Source organism: Ambystoma mexicanum, chromosome 4p (assembly GCF_040938575.1).
Source record: "Ambystoma mexicanum isolate Mex_15411 chromosome 4p, UKY_AmexF1_1, whole genome shotgun sequence".
In the NCBI taxonomy this organism is placed as follows: Eukaryota; Metazoa; Chordata; class Amphibia; order Caudata; family Ambystomatidae; genus Ambystoma; species Ambystoma mexicanum.
Genome location: NC_090927.1, coordinates 512,885,609 through 512,906,025, shown reverse-complemented (window position 1 = coordinate 512,906,025; position 20,417 = coordinate 512,885,609). Strand labels below are relative to the sequence as shown.

General features: G+C 49.5%; 1 protein-coding gene across 2 annotated transcripts in view; it reads right to left on the bottom strand.

Annotated features, from left to right (window-relative positions):
* EIPR1 (EARP complex and GARP complex interacting protein 1) overlaps positions 1–20,417 on the bottom strand; it is an 823,988-nt gene that overhangs the window by 691,871 nt on the left and 111,700 nt on the right. For both annotated transcript variants that reach the window (XM_069606032.1, XM_069606033.1), the window contains exon 3: positions 9,620–9,752. In XM_069606032.1, coding sequence (XP_069462133.1) covers positions 9,620–9,752 — 133 coding nt within the window. The remainder of the gene's footprint in view (positions 1–9,619; positions 9,753–20,417) is intronic.

The window sequence follows — 20,417 nt, the reverse complement described above, 5'->3', positions numbered from 1 at the left end:
GTGGCCACCCCGCCTCCTTCCTTAGAGGTCAGGAGCAGGTCAATTCTGGTGTATGTGTAGTGTGGAGGGGAGAAAAACGTATAACCTCCCGGTTCTGGGTGTGCCGCCCGCCAAACGTCTTCCCAATAGTGTTCTTTCAGGAGAGCCTGGAATGAGATATTATCCTTGGATGTCGCCTTGGGATCAACCCCTCGGGCCGTCCACCAGTCTAGTTTGGGGTCCGCTACCAGATTGAAATCGCCCCCGAGGATCATGGCCCCCTCCGCCCACTCATCAATTACCCCCATAACTTGGGTTAGGAACCTGATCTGGCCAGAATTGGATGCATAGAGGGTGGCCAGAGTGATACGTTCGCCCTCATGAGTGCCCTTGATTGCCAGGAACCGTCCCCCAAAGCCCCTCTTGGTTACAATATTGGAGAGATGGAATGTTTTATTCAGGAGGATCCCTACCCCCTCCTTCTTGGAGCTTCTGTGGGATGCCCAATAGTTAGATCCAATGTCCCTTCCCCTTATGGGTGATTCTTTGCCCTGTCTATAGTGAGTTTCTTGGAGGAAGAGTACCATTAGTTGTTGTTTACGAAACATGTTACTCGTCAGGGATCTCTTGTTCTGGGAGTTAAGGCCCTTGACATTAAGTGTGCCTATCTTGCCCTCAACCATTGTCGTATGGGGATGCCCCCTCTGTTTGTCCTGTGTCGCAGTGTTTCCCTATAGTCTGTTTCCGCATTGCGAGCCCTAGTTCAATTCGGCTATTCCCCCCTCCCTTCCCCAATGTTCCGCTCCCCCCCCCACCCAATCCTCCCCTTTCACCCCCTCCCCCCCTTCCCTTTTCCCTTTCATTGTAAGGCGTCCGTCCACGCCCCCCAACTGGTGTCGGGGTTGGTCAACGAACCACCAAGGACTCTTACCCCAGCCCCGGGTATTGCTTATATTAGGGATCCCCAACTCTTGTTTTTCCATCTATATCGACTCCAACCATTACCTCGGTGGGGGTAGTCAGCGCGGGAGCCAAAGAGCCCCCCGGCCCCCGCACCCACCTCAAAGTTTACACTCAGCCCCATACCGGGAAAACCACAACAAAACCATTAACATTGCATCAAACTGCTTCCCGCCCCTCAACCTGGCGGGCTAAAACTCACGCCGGCGTGGCGCCCAACCCTGGCCCGTGAGGCCAGGCCTCAATTTCCGGCTCTGCCAGAGCCTAGAACACAGGAACCTCCATAGCGATCCTCAACCCCCGAGAGAGTGCTATAGTCATGAGTTCGGGTGGTCCTCGGAAGCCGTTGATGGGTGTCTTGTTTTCTGGAATTTACGAGTACCCTTGACCTTGGACTTGCCGCTGAGCTTTCCCGGGCCGACCGGGCCCCTAGGGAGGTCCTGGGTGCCGCCCACTCTACCTCCAGAGGGAGCAGGGATGTCGCCAAGTAGGTCATCTGTGGCCCTCTGGATGTCTTCCTCCGAGGTCAGATGGTACTTCTCTCCCTGCCATTCAAACGATAAACTAAAGGGGTGGCCCCAGCGGTATCTGACCCCCTTCCCCTGTAGCCATCTTGTGAGGGTGCCACATTTCTTCCTCATTAGTAGGGTGAGGGCTGAAAGGTCTTGAAATATGGACACCCTAGAGTCCCCGTATTGGATGTTGCCTAAATTCTTCGCTTTCTCTAGGATCTTGGCTTTGTCCCTGTAATGATGTAATCTAGCCAGCACCGAGCGCGGGCCCCTGCCCCCTCCGCCCGCCCGATGAACCCTATCAAATTTGATCTCGCCTCCAGCTTCCTCACCCAGGGCAATCCTTATAATGTCCAACACTTTGCCCTCCAGACCTTGTGTAGTCTCGCCCTCAGATTCCGCCAGCCCAAAAATGCGTAGGTTGTTCCTCCTTTCTCTATTTTCCATGTCGTCTACTTTAAACCGAAGTTCTTCCTCCCGCCGTTGCATATCCAGGAATCTGACCTCCATTTGGGTCTCAACAAGCGCCGTGGAGAGCTGATTGTTTTCGACCCCCTCCATCCGATCCTCGAGGGTGGTGACTTTGGTGGTAAGATCCGCCAATTTGGCCCCCATGTCTGTTCTCATCCCGCGAATCTCCTCTAGGATTATCTGGATATTGTTCTGTATAGCCCCCAGGTCGGGGGGAGGGGTAGAGGCGCACCCCGCCGCCATCTCGCCCTCAGAAGGCACAAATTGGTATTTGGCGAGGCTCTCCCTCCAGCTCATGGGAAGAGCACTCCGGTGGGCTGTGGTTGGTGTGACCTATCCAGCCCACAGTTTTGATCATGGGAGGATGCAATATGTAGTTGGCCACCCCGGAGGCGGGACGGGCAGGTGCCTGGTGGGCGAATGTTCCCCCGACGACGATCCCGGGCGGTGGGGGTAGCCACGCCGAAGTTTTCGTGTGTGGAATGTGGCCTAGTAGAGAAAATGGGGGTCCGGTGTCGGTGGGGTCCTCTGGTGTGCCTCCGGTGCCCTCTCTTCCCACAATGTGCTTACTGCGTTCTGGTGGGGTGGGTCTGATTAACCTCCCCCCAATAGTCCGTGGTTCCTGATACTTCTCCGTGTATCTGCCTCTTTTTCGGAGGTCTCACCTCCCCGGGGTCCACCTTGACAGTCAATCTGGATTCACCTCCCTTTTCTGCACTCTCTCTATCATCAGAGGGGGGGGGGGTGGGAGAGCCAAAGCCGGGGCGAGAGAGAGGGCGGTGGGGGGCGGGGGGGGGGGGCGCGCTCCAGCGTCGGCCCCCCGGTCCGTTGATGTATTGGGGGCCGCTGCAGTCCCACCTCAAGCCCCGCTTGTCCCAAGACTGGGGGGGGCGCGCTCCTGCGTCGGCCCCCCGGGATTCACTGATGCAGTGGGGGCTAGGGCCGCCACGGACCCGCTTCGGGCCCCGTTCGTCCTCCGAGAGGCGGTGTCCTGCGTGGCACCAGAGTGCCTGCCTCTCTCACGGCCTCCCGTGTACGTAGGGGCGTTTGGGGTCGCTGCCCCACGCCGAGCCCCGTGCGTCCTCTGGACCCGCGGGTGCACCGAGGGCGGCCTCACCTTTCGCGCCGGGCCGACGCGCCACACTGCCAGTCCGGGCTTCAGGTTGTGTCCTCGCTTGGCCGCAGGTCCCACCTCGGGTTTCCGCTTCGGCCTCCGCACTCTCCGCGTCGGGTCCCTCCTCCTCCGGGTTTGGTGCGGCCTGCGCTGCCCACAGTCAAGCTCCGCTCCAGGGTGTGGGGGGAGGGGCCGGCTGATCTCTCGAGCGGCGTAACTCTGCGATGCCTTGACGGACGAGGGTCGGAGTTGGACCCAGTTGGTGGCCGAGGGTTCCCACAATCTCGTGGGGGGGTCTCGAGGAAGGTGGGGCCCCCACTCTTCTTCGCTGCCAACGATTACCCGGGGCTGGGTACGGAGCTCCTAGCTCAGGCGGCCATGTTGCCTGCGCCCCCTGGTGGCCTCCCAGGGCAACGTTTTTAACATCTACATAGATTGCGGGTCAAAGAGCATGTCAGTGGGTATTCGCATTATGTCTCCAAGTTGTACCAGTTCCTCTTTTCTACTACAGAGATCAAATCCAATAGATGTTTTGTAGCTACTGATGGATCAGAGGCTCGGTTGCTAAGATTTTCAAAACTGAGGGTTCCCCAGTTTGTGTCAACTGAGCGCGATCCCACTTCCAACACCATATTTGAGTAGCCAGGAATGAGACACAAACACGGAGACCTCATGATGGAGTTTAAAAACTTTTATTCAAAATAATAAAGGGGTTGGAAATGCCTCACTATCCCTACACTAGGAGGTATTTCCCTACCTCAACCTAAACTAAGGGTTTGTCCTGTGTCAACATGTCCAAAGCAAAATTAGTTTCCTAAATCCTGTCCGAGTCCTCAGATTCTAAGGTCCTAAGGGTAATGTCTTTGCCCTTGAAAGTGTACATAAGTTCAAAAGAAAGGTGGAACTCCAACACAAATGTTCCCGATGGATGCTGTTCAAAGTTCCAGAGAAAGACCCCTTTCCCCTGGTTTCTCTTCACCAATATACCAGATCAAAAACAATCAACGTTCTTTATAGCCCAGGAGGATAACGCCTTACTCTTGGCGTTGCACTACACTCCAAGGGAAATGTCACCCTTCCCCAGGTCTGTTCACACAATTCAAAATCCAGAGGGCATGATTCTTCCTTGGGATTCTTTGTTCAACAAAACAACTTTGGATGCAAAAACCCGTATGCGGCTCCCACCCTCGCAGGAACATGGTATACCCCCCTCACCCTTTCATCAGTAGGTTTTATAGATGGTTGAGGGGGATGGTCACAGTATGCAATAAAAGCATGAGCAATGGAGCACCCTCTGACAAATTGGCCTGCTGCAGGCTCCAAAGGCATTACAGACTATCTGTCCTCTTGAAGAAGAGAGCCTACATCTAAGCCTGCGTCTCGGTGGCCTCCAAAAACTCAGCCGAACTTTTCAAAATCTGCAAGGAGCTGGCTAATCCTGCTGCAGTCTCTATCCTCTCCTGTTCCACCCAGGCCCTCTGCACAGCTCTGGCTTCTCATTTCACCACTAGAAACTCAGGACATCCTGCCCACTCTCTCTTCCTCTATCTCCTCTTCCTCTCCCTCTACCACCCGTGGCCCCTCTTCGGAAGTTTCTCCTACTCCTTTCTCTTCCCTTCCCCTGTTCACACCATGAGGTTTCTAGACAAGTCCGATCTATGAAAGTCTTGTGGAAGCAGGTATTCCCCTGCTCTTCCAGAACCATCAATGATCACATCGACACCGTTGCTCCAGTCTTGGCTGATTTCTGCAATCACTGCTTTGTCACTGGAACCCTCTCTTCCTCCCTTAAGCACTCCCTTGAACACCCCCTTCTTAATAAGTCCTCCGCTGAACCTTCTTCTCTGGAAAACTATTGCCCGACACTCCTTTCCTGGGAAAACTCCTGGAAAAGCTGCCCATCTCCCAGCTTAATCTACATACTGAATCTGTTGGTTGTCTCCACGAGCACCAGTCTGGCTTCGGAGCAGCCAGAAGCACAGAAACTGCTCTCCTGAACACCTGTGAAGACTTGCTCTCTAATCTTGATTCATACCTTCCTTCTGTCTTCATTCTCCTTGATATTTCCTCTGCTTTTGACACGGTCATCCACGCCATCCTGCTCAATCGCCCCTGTGACAACCTGGGTACTTCTGGTCAGGCCCTGGCCTGGCTGACCTCCTTTCTCACTGATCGACCCTCCCAGGTCCAACTTGGGTGTTTCCACTCTTCCATCTCTCTTTCTACTTGTGGTGTTCCCCAAGGGTCTAGCCTCTCTCCCTGGCTTTTCAACCACTATCTGGCACCTCTTGCCCACTGAATCTCTACGTTCTGCTCTAACTTTCAGTGTTAGGCGGATGACACCAAGCTCTCCTTCAGGCTTCCCTCAGCCACTTCTGCTCCTTCTTTCATACCAGACTGCTTGTCCGCAATTCAGGAATGGTGTGCCTCCAACGATCTCTGCCTTAATGCTACTAAGACTGTGTTAGAATCCTGGTTGTTGCCCTGTAGTGTAGGCGAAGAATTCTCCCCACCAATGTAACCCTCTGATTGAATACACATACAGAGGGATCTATCAGTTGGGAGAGAGGACACCACTCGAAACCCAGGAACTGTAATGGAACAAAGAACAATCAGTAAGCGATACAGATATGAGACCAATATAATCCAGAGATTTTGGTGCAGAGGCTAACCTGAGTATAACGGGACAAATCCCCTCTTAGGATGAAAGAAGAAAGCCCCCTCTAGGTAAGTGCCACTGATCTCAATAGAGCAGGAGGAATAGTTCTGGGGAAGCCCTATGAAAATAGAACACAATACTATAACTTGGAGAACACACAAGAAGAACACGATGGGATGTACAAGTGGAAAGCACTTACCACGCGACAAGGATAGAGGAGAAGTCCAGAGTTTTGCACCCATTGTGTTTACCATATCAGCCCTGACCACGACGGCGCGAGGATGCCTAAAACGGGTAGAGGTTTTAAGTCTCTAGTTCCAGGGAACCACCTGTCATGACATAACAAGGGCACTTAACGAGGATGAGCCCCAGGGGTGGAAGTCTCTAGTCTGTGCGGTGGATCTGGCAAGAACACACGTGGGCCACAAACAAAGTTTTCTGTGTACAACCTGAGTTGCTTCCAACTAGGGATGAGCGGTCCCAGGGCGTGGTGGTCGTGTAGATTGCAGGTAAATGACGTGAGATAATGAAAGTTCCAAGTTTGTTTGTTGTGCGGTGCGGGCTAAGCAAAAGCCAAGTCAGCGGGAATAGTGCAGGTCAGTAGACGTTCCGAGTTTGTTTGTTGTGCGAGCCAATCCAAAGACAAAATCGGCAAGAATGAGGCAGGTTGTTATGCGTTCCAATTTCATTTGTTGATAAGAACAGGATTCAAAGTACAAAAGGGCTTTAGACGAAGAAGCAAGGTGAAGGCGAAAACAGGGTCATGAAATGGGCAAGACAAGAGTAACGTAATACAGCTGTGATTTTTGCAAAATCAGAAGCAGTGTTTCATGAAACCTGGAAGCTTAAGTAGCTCTTCCATGGAGTTTCCTGGCCCCGCCTCTAATGTGGCATACGTTGCAACGAGAATGCAACGGACGCCACAGTCGCCATGGAAACCCCCAACTAGCTCACCCATGGGATGAGGAGCGTATGGGAACCGGATTCTTTGGGGACAGTTGGGAAGATGGAATACTTGAATGTACGTATGTATTCCCAGATAGAGAAAAGGGTGACCTGTGGGTTTCTACCGTAGTCAAAGCCTGTCTGCTGGAACGTCTGGTTTGTCCAACCCGCGATCAAAACCTGACAGACTGAGATCCTCCTCATTAGGACACCTGCTCCCTCCTTTCCTCTCACTCTGGCCGCCTACCCTGGGCCCTCTACCTGCTCCTTCCAGTAAGGCTAAGAATCTTGGGTCATCTTCGACTCCACACACTCCTTCTCTCCTCACATTTCTGATGACCCTAAAAAGTCACACTATCAGCTGAACCTCGTCAGAGGTAGTCTTCCTTTTCTCACTTTCCCCCAGAAGCTCACTGTCTGCAGAGCCCTGGTCCTCTCTAGGCTGGACTACTGTAACAGCCTCTTTCTAAATCTACCTGCCTCTACTCTTCAACCTTTACAACCCATCCAGAACAGGACTGAGAGACTGGTCCTTGGCCTCAAGGCCAGGGATTGTATCTCTCCAGAACTGAACTGGATCCAGTGGCTCCCTGTGGCTGCAAGGATCTGGTTCAAGACCCTCTGCATCGTCCACAAGGCTTTCAGGGGCCAGGGACTGCACTACCTCCAATGTTCTCCTCCTAAGCATCTTCCTTCTCGAGCCCTCCGCTCATCCACCTCCAATTCTCTGAGGGTCAGACGCTCAGACAGAGTCGAGGGTAGATCTCTTTCCTCTGCTGGGGCCTCCCTCTAGCACAGCCTCCCTGCATCTCTCAAACTTGAGCAGGACCACCTCTGGTTCCGGAAGCAACTCAAGACATTCCTCTTCACTTCCGCTTTCTCTCTCCCTCTCCCTTGCTGATGTCACTGACTGCTCCGCGCACTGGTCACCTGGCCACCCACTGAACTTCGGGGGTCCAGGTTCCTGCATGTCCAGTTGCCCTTGCACTGCCTCCGGGCCTCCCTCGCACGTACGGGTCAGTATCTACAACCCCTGATTCTCTGCACTTATGAGCTACATGCACATTCCCCCCCAGGCACTTCTCTACCCTCCCACCCTCCCCACCCGCACTTGCGCGATCTGAATGACACAAGGCCTAGCAAGATCGTTGTTTTTGTCCTCCCATTTTCCATCTTTCCTGGTCTTGTCACGCCTAGAAACACTTGTGTACAGGCACGTTATAAATTACTCATATCATATCCCTAAAAGGGAAAGGGAGATATGTGTTTTCATTTGATGAAGCCGGGTCCTCCCCCTAAGGGTCACCCACCTGTCCCCCATGTGGTCCTCCCTCATATAGCCACCCCAGATCAGGTGGCGGCTGCCGTACCCTGGCCACATGGGAGGAGGCTACCACCGGTAAATAAGTGATGACATCATCAGATTCATCACATTATGCAAACTGTGTCTTGTATATCACACCATATTTCACATATTCATAAGAATGCTGTCGTGACTTGCCGCATAGTGAAGAGTAAAGGAGCCTCTGTCCACAAATCACCCACAGGGAGAGAGTAAAGGAACTCCCTGTGCGAGCTTTGAGGCCACAGGTGGTTTGATGATTCGCCGGATCTGATAACGCCGAGGATCCCAGAGGCTGTTAAAAGGAAGTTAGGGTTAGCACAGGCAAACACAGTACTTTGATATGAAAGAGTGTGCAAAACTTTCTTACCTAAATCTAGCGGGATGGAGCTAGGGTGCCTAGGGTCAGATGCGAGGGAGCGTCGAAGATCCGGACAGCCGTGTCCCAAATGGTAGGTACCGGCTGATACCTGTAGCCCTTCTGTAGCCGAAGGGAACTTGAAACTGATCACGAAGTCTATGGTCGGAAGATCAAAAGCCAGAAGGGAAAAATCCAAAAGCAATCCTTTGAGCGTAGCAAAAGAGTCCAGAGTACCCAAAAATCTGTACAGAGTTCTGAGTGACAGTATCCGTGGAGCAAGAGAGCCAATCCGTAGTTCGTAAGCCTGAGTCCAAAATCCGATGAAGCAAACAACTTAAATCGTGAAAGTGCCAAACAGAGTTGTGAAACAGCTGTGAAGCGGTGAGCAACTCGAACTTCCCGGCTTTTACGTGCGCCGGCTCCCAGTCACGTGAGCGGAAACTTGAACACGTGATCGGGACACCGTCGCGGAACCAGGAAGTAACCGCGATCGGGTGCTCAAGCCTGAACGCAGTCTCCACGGGAGTTGCCAATGAAAACGAGGCAACAAACCGGGCCGGCCTCTGCGCACAGCCCGAATCCGCCGGTGATGACGACTCCCTCGCACCATAGGGGAAGTGATGACTTGGGCAGACTGTGACCCGGGGAGTCTAGCAGTGTGTGTCGAGGTATCAGGCAATGTGTTGCGTGGTTGTGGAACAGATTTGTTGTGCATGACAAATGCCACAGAAACTAGTGTTTATTATAAGCTCTAGATAAAGTTCCCTCTAAAAATAAAAAAATAAAAACGTTATATCTGCTAGAACCAAAAAACAAGATAGGATGCTGCATACACAAAGCGTGGATACATGTGCAACAGAAAGAAAAAAGTGTGCAGAATGACAATCCATTCTTACACCAATATGAATGTTTATATACACAGAAGTGATTTAGCAAAGTTGCCGTTGTCAACTTTCAGTCACAAATAAGAATGGGAAGATATAAAAATAATCCAATTGGGATAAAAATGTGAGGATAATTGTCAAAAGGGTTGAATTACAGCATTTGTGCTCAGCGAGCAATGTTTTTTACGACATCTAGCACTCTGTGTACAATGGACTACAGAAGAGGCTGAGAAAAACATGGAAGATTTAGTTCTTCGATCGAAGGAATAGTTCTAAGGGTGAGTATATTGAAGTCCTGCATGTTTTTCCAGCTATCAATTGAGCAGATGTTTTGATGACTGAGATGAAAAAATGTTACGCACGTAATATATAAATCATGGAAACATACTTACTTTTGTTGTAGCAAGTTGCCAACACCCCTCTGTCTGCAGGACTTGTACTTATCTGCCAAATTTCTCCCACATGGTGAAGAAGTACATTTTTATTTATTGTGTTATTTTCATCATCAAAATCAATCACATGTATCTACAGGTGTAAAAGAAAAGGCATAATTTGAAATTAATCACAATTAATATTTGTAGACTAAAACAGAATGACTTCTCAGCAAAACACAAGGTTAGCATTGTCTTAAGAAGCACAGCATACAAACGTGGAAGGAGTACATGTGATAAAGTACATGTAGTAAAGTCAGTGGTTCAGAATGACATTTTGAATATAAAATGTACAAATCTCCACAGACTTCTTTGGAATACTAAAGCACATAGGATTGAGCTCAGCACTATAAACAATCTGGCGAACGATATAGGAATTGGAGTGCACAACATAAAAACAGTATTATTGTGCATCACAATTGATTAACTGAAGGAGTGCTCATGGGTGGCCAATCACCGGGTGCAAGGAGCTGGCCCATCCTACTGCAGTCTCCCCCTCTCCTATTTCCTCCCAGGCCCTCTGTGCGTCTTTGGCCTCTTTTTTCACCACTAAAACTCAGGACATACTGTCCTCACTTTCCTCTACCCCTCCCTCATCCTCCCTCAGGACGCCTTTGGCCGCTGCTCCGTCTACTATTCCTTTTTCCTCTTTCATTCCGACAACATCTGACGAAGTCTATAGACAAGTCTGATCTATGAAAGTGTCGTCCAAACAGGTGCTCCCCTGCTGCTCCAGAACCATCAAGGACCACATTGCCACCCTCACTACAGCCCTGGTCGATTTCTACAAACACTCTTTTGCCACTGAATCCTTACCCTCCCCTCTTGCGCACTCGCTTTTTCACCCCTACTAAATAAGCCTTCTGCTGATCCAACATGCCCGGTAAACTATCGCCCGATCTTTATCACCCCTTTCCGGGGCAAACTCCTGGAAAAGCTGCCCTTCTCCCAGCTTACTGTCGTGAATCGGCCTTATGTCATCTCACAAAGACTTGCGATTGCCCCTCCAAGTACTTGGAGGATTCCTTGGCGTTTAGCGCAACGCCAAAAACACGGCGGTTCTGTGCGGACTCCAGCATCCAGCATTCCGCGGTAGTTCTCGAGTCAGGCGCTATGGTCACGTGACACGCACGGACCGTTCGCGTCTGTATGCGAATAGTACTTATTCTTGCTGTACGCAGGGAACTGGTGCTCCTTAACTGAGTTGTCTGCCAGTTTTGTAGCATCAGTTTTTTGGCAATCTCGTCGTTTATTGAATCCTGTTTTTGACTCCTTGGCCTGTTACTTCAGAATTACCTCTTGGAACCATCCCTGATTTCTGTTTTTTTGGCCCCTCGGATTGATTCCTGTTACCCCCGACGCGGCTCACGTTACCTGGATTCCTTCTGCCTACCGTTTTGGTTATGTTGCATTCCCGGAACTCTGCAACCCAGCATATCGCTTCCGACACCTGATCCAGTACCGCCCATTTTCCGCCTGGACCCGTTACTTACCTGCATTCTGCTCCCCTTCAAGTTTCCTTTCTTTTCTCCTCCGCTCTGTCTATTTTGTCCCTTCTTCCACACCCTTATACACGGACTGACTTGCCTACTCCTTGGGATGCTTTGCTGAATCACGAGGGTTGTTTACCTTGGATACCTGAGTGACTACTGTGGACGCTCTCCTGTTTTCTTCTTTAGTCACTCCTTACACTAATAGCAGGACGCTCTGCAGTACAACACAAACTCTTGTCGGCTTTTCCATTGGGATTACGGGACTTTTCTTGGAACTTCATTATTTGGTTCTTCATTCCATTTCCTTCATTGTGGTCAAGTAGGTTATGGGTCTTGTTCTTCACAGAGCAGGTAAGAGTGGGAAAAGGGGGGTGGTGTCTGATACGGTTGATATATTTGAACAAAGCATTAAAAGAGCTCTTATTGTTGTTTCCTCTAGCTCTGTTGCTGCTGCTCCTGCCTTTTCACTCAAGCCCCTAGTCTGTTAGGTGCTTTCTCATCCTCCTACAGATTGTGCTCTTGTGAGGAAAGTCTGGCTGCAAATTGGCTTCAGGCAAAGAGAGGGTTGTGATAAGGACTGTCTGGTTTTGACACTTACACTCCACATTGAATCTGTTGGCTGCCTTCATGACCATCAGTCTGGCTTCAGAGCAGCAAGAGGCATGCAAAATGTTCTCCTGAACACTTGTGAAGAACTTCTCTCTAACCTTGACACCAGCTCTCTCTCAGTCCTAATCCTCCTTGAACTTTCCTCATGGTCACTCACACCACCCTGATCAACCGACTCTGTGTAAACCCGGGATTCAGTGATACGATCCTGGCATGGCTAACCTCCTTCCTCCTGGACTGGCCCTTCCAGGTCCAACTTGTATCCTTTCTTTCCACCACCTCTCTCTCCACATGTGGTGTCCCCCAAGGCACTATCTTCTCACCCTGGCTCTTCAATGACTATCTCCTCCTCCTCTTCTAACTTTCAGTGTTATGCGGATGACCTCAGCTCTCCTTTGGGCTTCCCTCAGCCTCCTCTCCTCTCTCGCTCATTCCTGACCGTCTATCCGGGATTCAGGATCGGTGCAACTCCAACCATCTTTGCTTTAATGCCAGTAAGACAGAGATCCTCCTCACTGGGACCCTAGCTCCTGCTTTCCCTCTCACACTCTGGCCGTCCTACTTGGGCCGTCTACCCTAGTCTTCCTGTGAGGCAAAAAACCTTGGCATCCTCTTCGACTCCACCCTCTCCTTCTCTCCTCCCATCACGGACCATGCCGAAAAGGCCCACTTCCAGCTGCACCTCTTCAGAGGTATTCTACCTTTTCTCAATTTCCCCCAGAAGCTCACCGTCTCCAGAGTCCTGGTTCTCTCTAGGTTGGACTACTGTAACAGCCTCTTTCTCAATCTGCCTACCTCTATTCTTCACTCCCGGCAAATAATCCAGAACAGTACTGCAAGACGTACCCTTGGCCTCAAGCCCAGGGACCGTACCTCTCCAGCCCTGAAATCTGTCCACTGGCTCCTGGTGGCTGCAAAGAAAAGGTTAAAGACCCTCTGCATCGTCCACAAGGCTTTCTGGGGCCAGGGCCCACACTACATTCAACACTCTCTTATGAAATACCTTCCTTCTAGAGCCCTTCGCTCAGCTACCTCCAACTCTCGGAGGGTCAGTTGCTTCTCCAGGCAGAGATTGGGTGGGTAGATCTCTCCTCTGCAGGTGCCTCATTCTGGAACGGCCTCCCTGCCCCTCTCAGACTTGAGCCAGACCACCTGAAGTTCCGAAAGCAGCTCAAGGCCCTCCTTTTCTCTTCTGCCTTCTCTCTCTCTCGCTCCCTTGCAAACTTACCTGTCTGCTGCGCCAACTGGTTGCTTGGTTCTCACTGGGTATCAGGTTCATCCACGAACAGGTTTCCTTGCACCGACTCTGTAACGCTCACCTGGTATCCACGGGGACGCCACTCAGCCTGTTCTGACCTCTTACGACCTCAAACTCTTCCCTGGAGTCTACTCGACTGGAGACTGGGCCTGAAACACAGGATTGGTAGAGTTTAACTCCCTATTGTCTCTGTGTGCTGGAACCCCTTCTTCCCCGGGTTCCAACCCTTCCCTTTGATCCACAGCTCACCTTGTTTCCTTGGAAAGTGTGCTCTCCGTCCTGCTTTCAGCGCAGGAGCGCGTTGATTGATGCGGGCCCGTTGCTGCCTAGTTACTTCACTGGAAAAAGTCCGACAGGTAAGTATAATGAGTCTTTTGAACAGTTCTCTAATTTCGTTCCTTTCCTTCCTTAGATGATGGCCGGCATCCGGGGATGGCGACGTGCTGCTGAGATGAGTAGCGCTGAAGGTGAGTGAGAGCGCGATGCGACCCTTTGCTATTTGTATTGAACTGAGTTCTTTTTCTGTGTCTTTTAGGTGCTGCAACGTTTTCAGCGTGGATGCTGGTTATAAAGAAGAAATATGGTGAGTAAGCGCAGTATGCAGCGCCTCTAGATGTTTCCACGCTAACCTGGAGTGTCCTTTCCCTCTTGCAGATGGATGAGAAGTTCCAGAGACAGAGTTCCCCCAGAGCGGCTGGGATTCAGGTAAGCGTTTGAAGCTCGTACAGTCTTTAAAAATAAGCGGAGATTTGCTGAATGCTTACTAATGCCTTTTTTCTGTTCTTTTCCCTTCTTAGGAAGTGGCATGCTGGGATGGGAATGACACCGCCGAAGATGCCCGCAGTACAGAAGGAGCGATGAATGATGGGCAGAAGCGCCGCAAGGTAAGGCTGTTCCTAACAGCGTTCTTGTTCTTGCAGGAGCTCAGCGCAGAAGAAAGATGCAGGCCTACTCGAGACCGATCCGAAACTGGCGAGTGTCACGCTGCAGGTGCAGAAAACTCAAAGCATGTTTCTCAGCCTGGGCGTGACTTAAATAGTCTCTGGGTATCCCAGCTGTCTCTGGGCTGAACCACACCCAAAAGACTAGACTGCACATGCAGTTCAGGGAACCAAAATATGTGGGGGCATCCATCTTGTCCCCATCAATGGACTACAAGTCCAATCCCCTATGTTATCCTATGGGAGTGAGTGAGTCTGGTGCCACAAGCGCCAAGTCTGACTCCAAGTGGGTCTTTGGAGGGATGGAGAGGCCCTTCAGGGCCATGTAGGTGATTGTGGCCTGGCTCCAGCCTGACATCCTGGAGGACTGGGGACATGAGGGGCAGGAATCATGACACTCTGTTAGGGAGAATTCTCATTCTATGGCTAATTTCCCTTACCTATAGCTTTCCCCCAGCAGCTTTGCTGGATTTTAAGGGTTTGTTTCTTTTCTCCTGCTAAGAGTGAGACTCTTTTTCCCACACTTAGGCATTCTGCTATGTGTGTTCTAGGCTATTTTTGTGTTTAATGTCTATGGGATTTTTCTCAACCCCATAGGCACCATCTTTATTCACATGTGTTACACAGCACCCTGCGTGCAGTGACACAGGGGTGTCATAGCGACCCCCAAACATAGACTCCATACCCTGTGACTGACTACTGTCTCCCAGGGCATGTAAAGTCCCAATTGACTTTACTAGTCAATTTTAATCAACTAAACCAGTAAAACCCATCTTACTATGGAGTTACTGGAAAGGGTTAATAGTTTTTCCCCTATGTTCATTTTCGAGAGGGGACCGTACAGTCCCTCTCTCTAAAGTTTCTGGCTGGTGGCAGTGGTTACTAACGTAAATATTCGACTGCAAATATTTCTCTATGGGATTTTCCCATTGTTTGAGGCTACCACATTTTCTGACAGCCTCTACATACCGCCGGTTTATTTTTATATTAACTTTACTCCGGTAGGTTTTATTTGCCAGAACTTAATATAAATTCTTTCTCATGTCTTTCTCTAAACTCCTAACCCAGGTCGGGGGGGATCCTTTGTTCGTCCTTTTGGCAGGCTTCTGCCAAGAAGCCCTCCTTTCGGCGCCACCGAGTCTGGGGTGGGTCAATTGTGTGGGAGGGGGGAGTAGGACCCCTGGACAGGGATTCCTCAGCAACCCATGTCGCACTCTATCCTGATAGGCTGGAGGGTCTCCCGCCAAGGATGACCAGTCCACTGTGTGAGTGACAGCTAGGCTGTACGAATGGGGCTCTTTTTGCATAAAAGCAGGGTCCTGAGGACTGGAAGAGAAAGACGTCGCCACTGGAACTAAGAAGCTGAAGAGGAGAGAAGCAAAAGACATCTGCAACGACTGAACCACCGGTGAAGCCCTGCTGCAGCGTCTCACCACTTTTCTCCACACGACGAGAGAAGATCTTCATCTGCAAGAGCCTTCTTCCCTTGAGCTGGTGGGGCCAACCAGTTTGCCAATCTACTTCCCGGACCTGCCTTGGTCGAATCGCCAGTACCCTGTACTCGGAGGCCGGATAGCCAGGCACCAGTCCACCCGGACCGCGATTTAAAGGAGCGTACCTTTTATCCGTCGGGCAGCACCGCGGCTGGTTTCATCCCTGGGTAGTGCAGTAACTCGAACCTTCCTCCACGACGAGAGCCTCTCTTCCTCTGCTGGATCCCCCAAACTGCAGGAACTACCAGGAACAACCGCCACTGCAGGAGCCACTTCTTCATTTTAAAGGTACATTGTTCCGCCAGGCCGTCCTTTCTTCGCAGTAGACCTAAAGGTGTTTTAAATCCTTTACCTACCTGTTGGGTTGGCCGCCCCTCTCTCTTAACATTGTCTTTCACCTTCTGCATCCACCTTTTCAAAATCGTTAACTAAAGACTTGACTGCAGCTACAAGAACATTTTGCTCCTGGGCCCTTGCCCTGTACCACGGACTCTGGCACAGGCCTTTCGACTCTGGCTACATTTGTTAGAACTGCCTTCTTTAGATTGCTTCTCAACTAGAACTGTGTTGGTGCACCTGCTTCTTATAACCCCCTTTTTCTTCCCCTTTTTAAACCTTGTGAAGTGCCATTTTGCTCAGTTTTCATTTAAGTATTTTCTATACTGATGCAGTCTTGCTTAAACTGGTTCACAAACTTATGGGAAGTGTTGCTAGGTTGTGTAAGAAGATATTTCTGTATAACTTGTACTTTCCTTCCCTTGTGAGAAATTGCTAGAGTATCCCTTGTGTGTGGTTTTCACTGTGCCGTTTTGCTCAGTTTTCACTCTGGTTCACTTGGCCTACAATTTAACTAGGGAGTGTGTATATTTTTCTTTGACTTATTTTAACTTGCTTGATGACTGTGATAAATGTGTTTTACTAGAAGTGTATAAAATAAATATATATCTACTTTTTAATACAAAGCTTTGGTCCGTGTTTCCTCGTGCCATGGTACTGTAGGCCTATTGTGTAAACCCTGAATACTGCTCATCTCCATCTTGAGGTAAGTCTGACTGCTCAGCCACAGCTACCAACTAAATCTTTGTGGTACAGACTGATATCAAAGGGGATTTATTGCTCTCACCTGTAGTCCTAATCTTCTGTAGTGCTCCCTAAGGGAACTGCACAGGAGTCTGCCTAACAGACTCCTAGCCTACCACACACTTAGGGGCTGTAACTATAACTCTTACAGCCCTCCTGCATCCTGCACTACCCAGAGCTGCGGCACTTCCCACTTTCTCCACCTTGAACCTCCCCCTCGCCTTCCCCTTGCACTTCTATTGTCGCACTTGCACAATCCGATTGACAAGGCCTAATGGGATTGTTTGTCCTGTCCTCCCAATGTTTTACCTCTCTTGTCTTGTGGCGCCTAGAACACTTGTGTACAGGTGTGTTATAAATGCCATTTCATGGGTGGGAAGGTCATTTTTATCCCTCCTTTAGCAACAGTCCATGCTGAAACAATAGTTTAGTTTATTATTTAAATTGCGCTACATACCCGAAGGCCTTAGAGCGCACAAAAAACAGCCACCAGACAAAACAACAAGAATTGCTGGAGACAAATGGAAAGGCAGTGGTATTGTGGCAGTAGGCATTAAAGTGTCTTTGGCGACCCTAATATGGGTACGGCATAGAATGAAAAGGTGCACCCATGCTCCGAATCTCTCCAACAGGGACAGCAATACTAGATAATGTGTTTGGCAAAGAGGCAATACCATGTTTTGAGCGCCTAAAAAAATAAAATAAAAATGATCATATGAATGACACACAATTTTATAACAACGTGCAGCCCCGACACACCCTTGGACCATATACTGAGGAACGAAACGTTCTCTGCTGGAACTTGATCTCCTGCAGGGACCATGGATTATAAAACTAATATCCCAGATTTACTGCATATTCAGGATGTGGGCAGTGGACACCCTTGGGCTGCTGACTGAGCGCTGGGAGACAGAAGTGACCAAGCTTGATGCTGCAGAATGGTCAGAGGTGAGAATATTCCTGAGGACGGTAGTAATTAATGCTACGATTAGGTGGTCCAAATCAAACATCACTAGAGCATCTACTGCAAAAGGAAGAAGTTATTTAGAAGTGGCTGAAATAAATCAGCAGACTGTGGCAAGTACAGTTTTGAAATAGGTACGCTACCTGCCGCATACAAATTTGGAATGAAGGCGTAGGTAAGGGTTCTTGGGACAGGTGGCCTCAAACATATCAAAGGTTATTTAGGGATATAGAAGTGACATATTATGTGACAGTATATGACCACCTTCAATGACTGCACACAGATTTTGCAATGAACTAGAAAGTTCCAGACCGTCCCAAAATGAGTGATGTCAGAGAGGAATGGACAATATGTGCGCTAGCAAAAGAAAATATACGAAAATAAGAGGATGCCCCATATATGTCTGGGAATATTGGGACAATGGCTCGAACATTTTACACAGATTGAATTTATAAAATTGACTGGGAGGGGAGGGTGGGCTAGGTTGCCTGTAAAGAAAATGGAGCGAATACAACAATATCAGTGAAAGAGTTCAGGTGAGGCGTGTAGTGAACCATGTAGAATAGGCCACTGGTGCTATACAATCACACCTATGCGACATTACCTCTGTATGTGCTCAGGAATGTTTATTAAGGTAATAGACAGAACGTTATAGTATGTATCCCATCTGCAACATGCTAAGTACTTGCTCCTCTTTGCCCAGAGGTAGCTCTTGCCTAATGGCCAATGCCTGATAGCCAATAGTTGCTCACTGTTTTATCGCCATCGATTAATGACTTTTTTTGTTATAGGTCGCACATCCATCCAAGAGGCACATCAAAGCCATTTCAGTCCTTGGCAATGATAATAGGTCATTACCTGTAAAAAGCAAGACAGAGGTAACTAGCCCCCGGAACATCCAACCCCAATTTCATTAGGCAACGCTTCAAATCATTAATAAAACAATTTACTAAAAGCATCCAAGACATTGCTCCGGAGTCTGGTCTCATTGCTCAGTTTGGCCATTAGTTTGTGGGTGGTACCCTGATGAAAAAGCGCGACGGATACCCAGAATTCGGCATAGTTCCTTCTGGAAGCGGGAGGTATACTGGGAGCCTCTGTCTGACAGTATGGTATCTGTTAACCCATGCAATCGTAAAGGTTGTGTCAAGAGGCCGGCTGGTCTTGTGGTTTTGGTTTGTAGACACACTATGCAGGTTGCAAGGCTGCGACGTAATCTTGTATGTCTTGAATCATGGAGGGCCACCAGTCGTGGCACATGCGTAGCACTTCCTTGCAGAGGGCGGGAGACGGCATGAATACTTGTGTGCCATAAAAGAGAAGATAGTCTTTGTGTGTCAATTGAAAAGTTTCAATTGTCTCTTGAAGACTCAGGAAGAACTTTTTTGTTGCCTGTGTGAGTGATGGTATGAAGTGAGTGACATTTAACAAGAACGCAGCCTTGGAAAGCAAAGGTTCGGGTTGAAACAAGTCTTTTTGGTCTTCCTGGGTGTGTGAAAGTGCATCTGCAAGCAGGTTTTCTTTTTCAGGTGTTGGGAAGGAGACTATCCTTGCCCCCCCCTATTCCCTTTGCCCCACTCCATGTGCAATGACCAAGAGGGGAGGCGCAGTCACCCCCGTAGTGTTCGGTTGCATCATTTCCCATAGAGAATAACACATATACTGTAGCCCCTAGCCCCGCAATACGAAGCCATTTTATAACTAGGCCCAATGCCATCTTTTCTATCAGGCCTGAAAATACATTTCTCTGTAGAAATGCAGCTCTCCCATCCACAGCGCATCACACCACCAGCCCACACCATCGCCTCCCCCTTGCCAGCTTCACTCAAGCACTGTTCTCACGGAAGCCCAGCCATGCCTTGTTACAATCCCGTAGTGTCATTTCCGAAAGAATGTGCTCTGCGGAGAGCATGAGACAGTGACAAGTCATAAGCCCAAGTGCCCATTTATCTCAACTAAACTGCCTGTGCCCTCTCAACCCCCACCCTGCCAGGAAAGAGCCCACCAGATCCGACCCCCCAGGACCTTTCATCCTGACACCCATCTAACCTGCCCACACCTGAGCATTCCAGGACCCCTGCCACAGCCCTAATCTCGTGTAGCAGTACATTTGCCCAAAAACAATAATGTCCACCTATATCACTAGGACCCCAGGAGGACAGATGGCAGATCAAAGCCTTTAGGATGGGCACCTGGGTGCGAGACCTGCGCTATCAAAGAGAATCCAGAGTGTAGAGGTCGGAACGCCAATATATTAGCTCATCTGACCTAAATACCCCCATTCATGCAAGAATGTATGTGTGCCATTATTTCTGCATTAGTTCTTGTTGTTTAGTTAGAGATGTTGCTCCCTTGCCCTGACCTTCACACCGCAGAGATGAGCCCAGCTGAACCACGTGTGCCAAGAGCGACTGCAAGGCGGCGACCAATTAGCATCTTGTATCCCATATAGTTCTATATGCCACCGACCAATCTGATGCCGGAGAGTATATATCCCAAATACGGGATTTGGGTTTAATGGAAGGCGCACTTATTTAACTTGGCATATAAATGATTTAGATGTAACCGATGAATAACTTCCTGGACATGCTGTATATGGTCTTTCATAGTCTTGGAATAAACCAATATGTTGTGTAAATTGACTTTAACAGTGTGGAGCATCAAATCTGAAAAGACATGATCTATAAATCGCTGGACAACCGCTGGGGCGTTAGAAAGGTCAAAGGCATTACTCGGTACTCAAAATGACCAACAGGGTTACGGAAGGCGGTCTTCCACTAGTAGCCCTTCCGTACTCTATTAAGGTGGTAAGCCCCTCTAATGTCAAGTTTGGTAAAGTAGACTGCTCCCTGAGCGGCTTCCAAGATGTCTGTGATCAAGGGCATGCAGTATTTATCTGGAATCGTGATCGGGTTCAATCC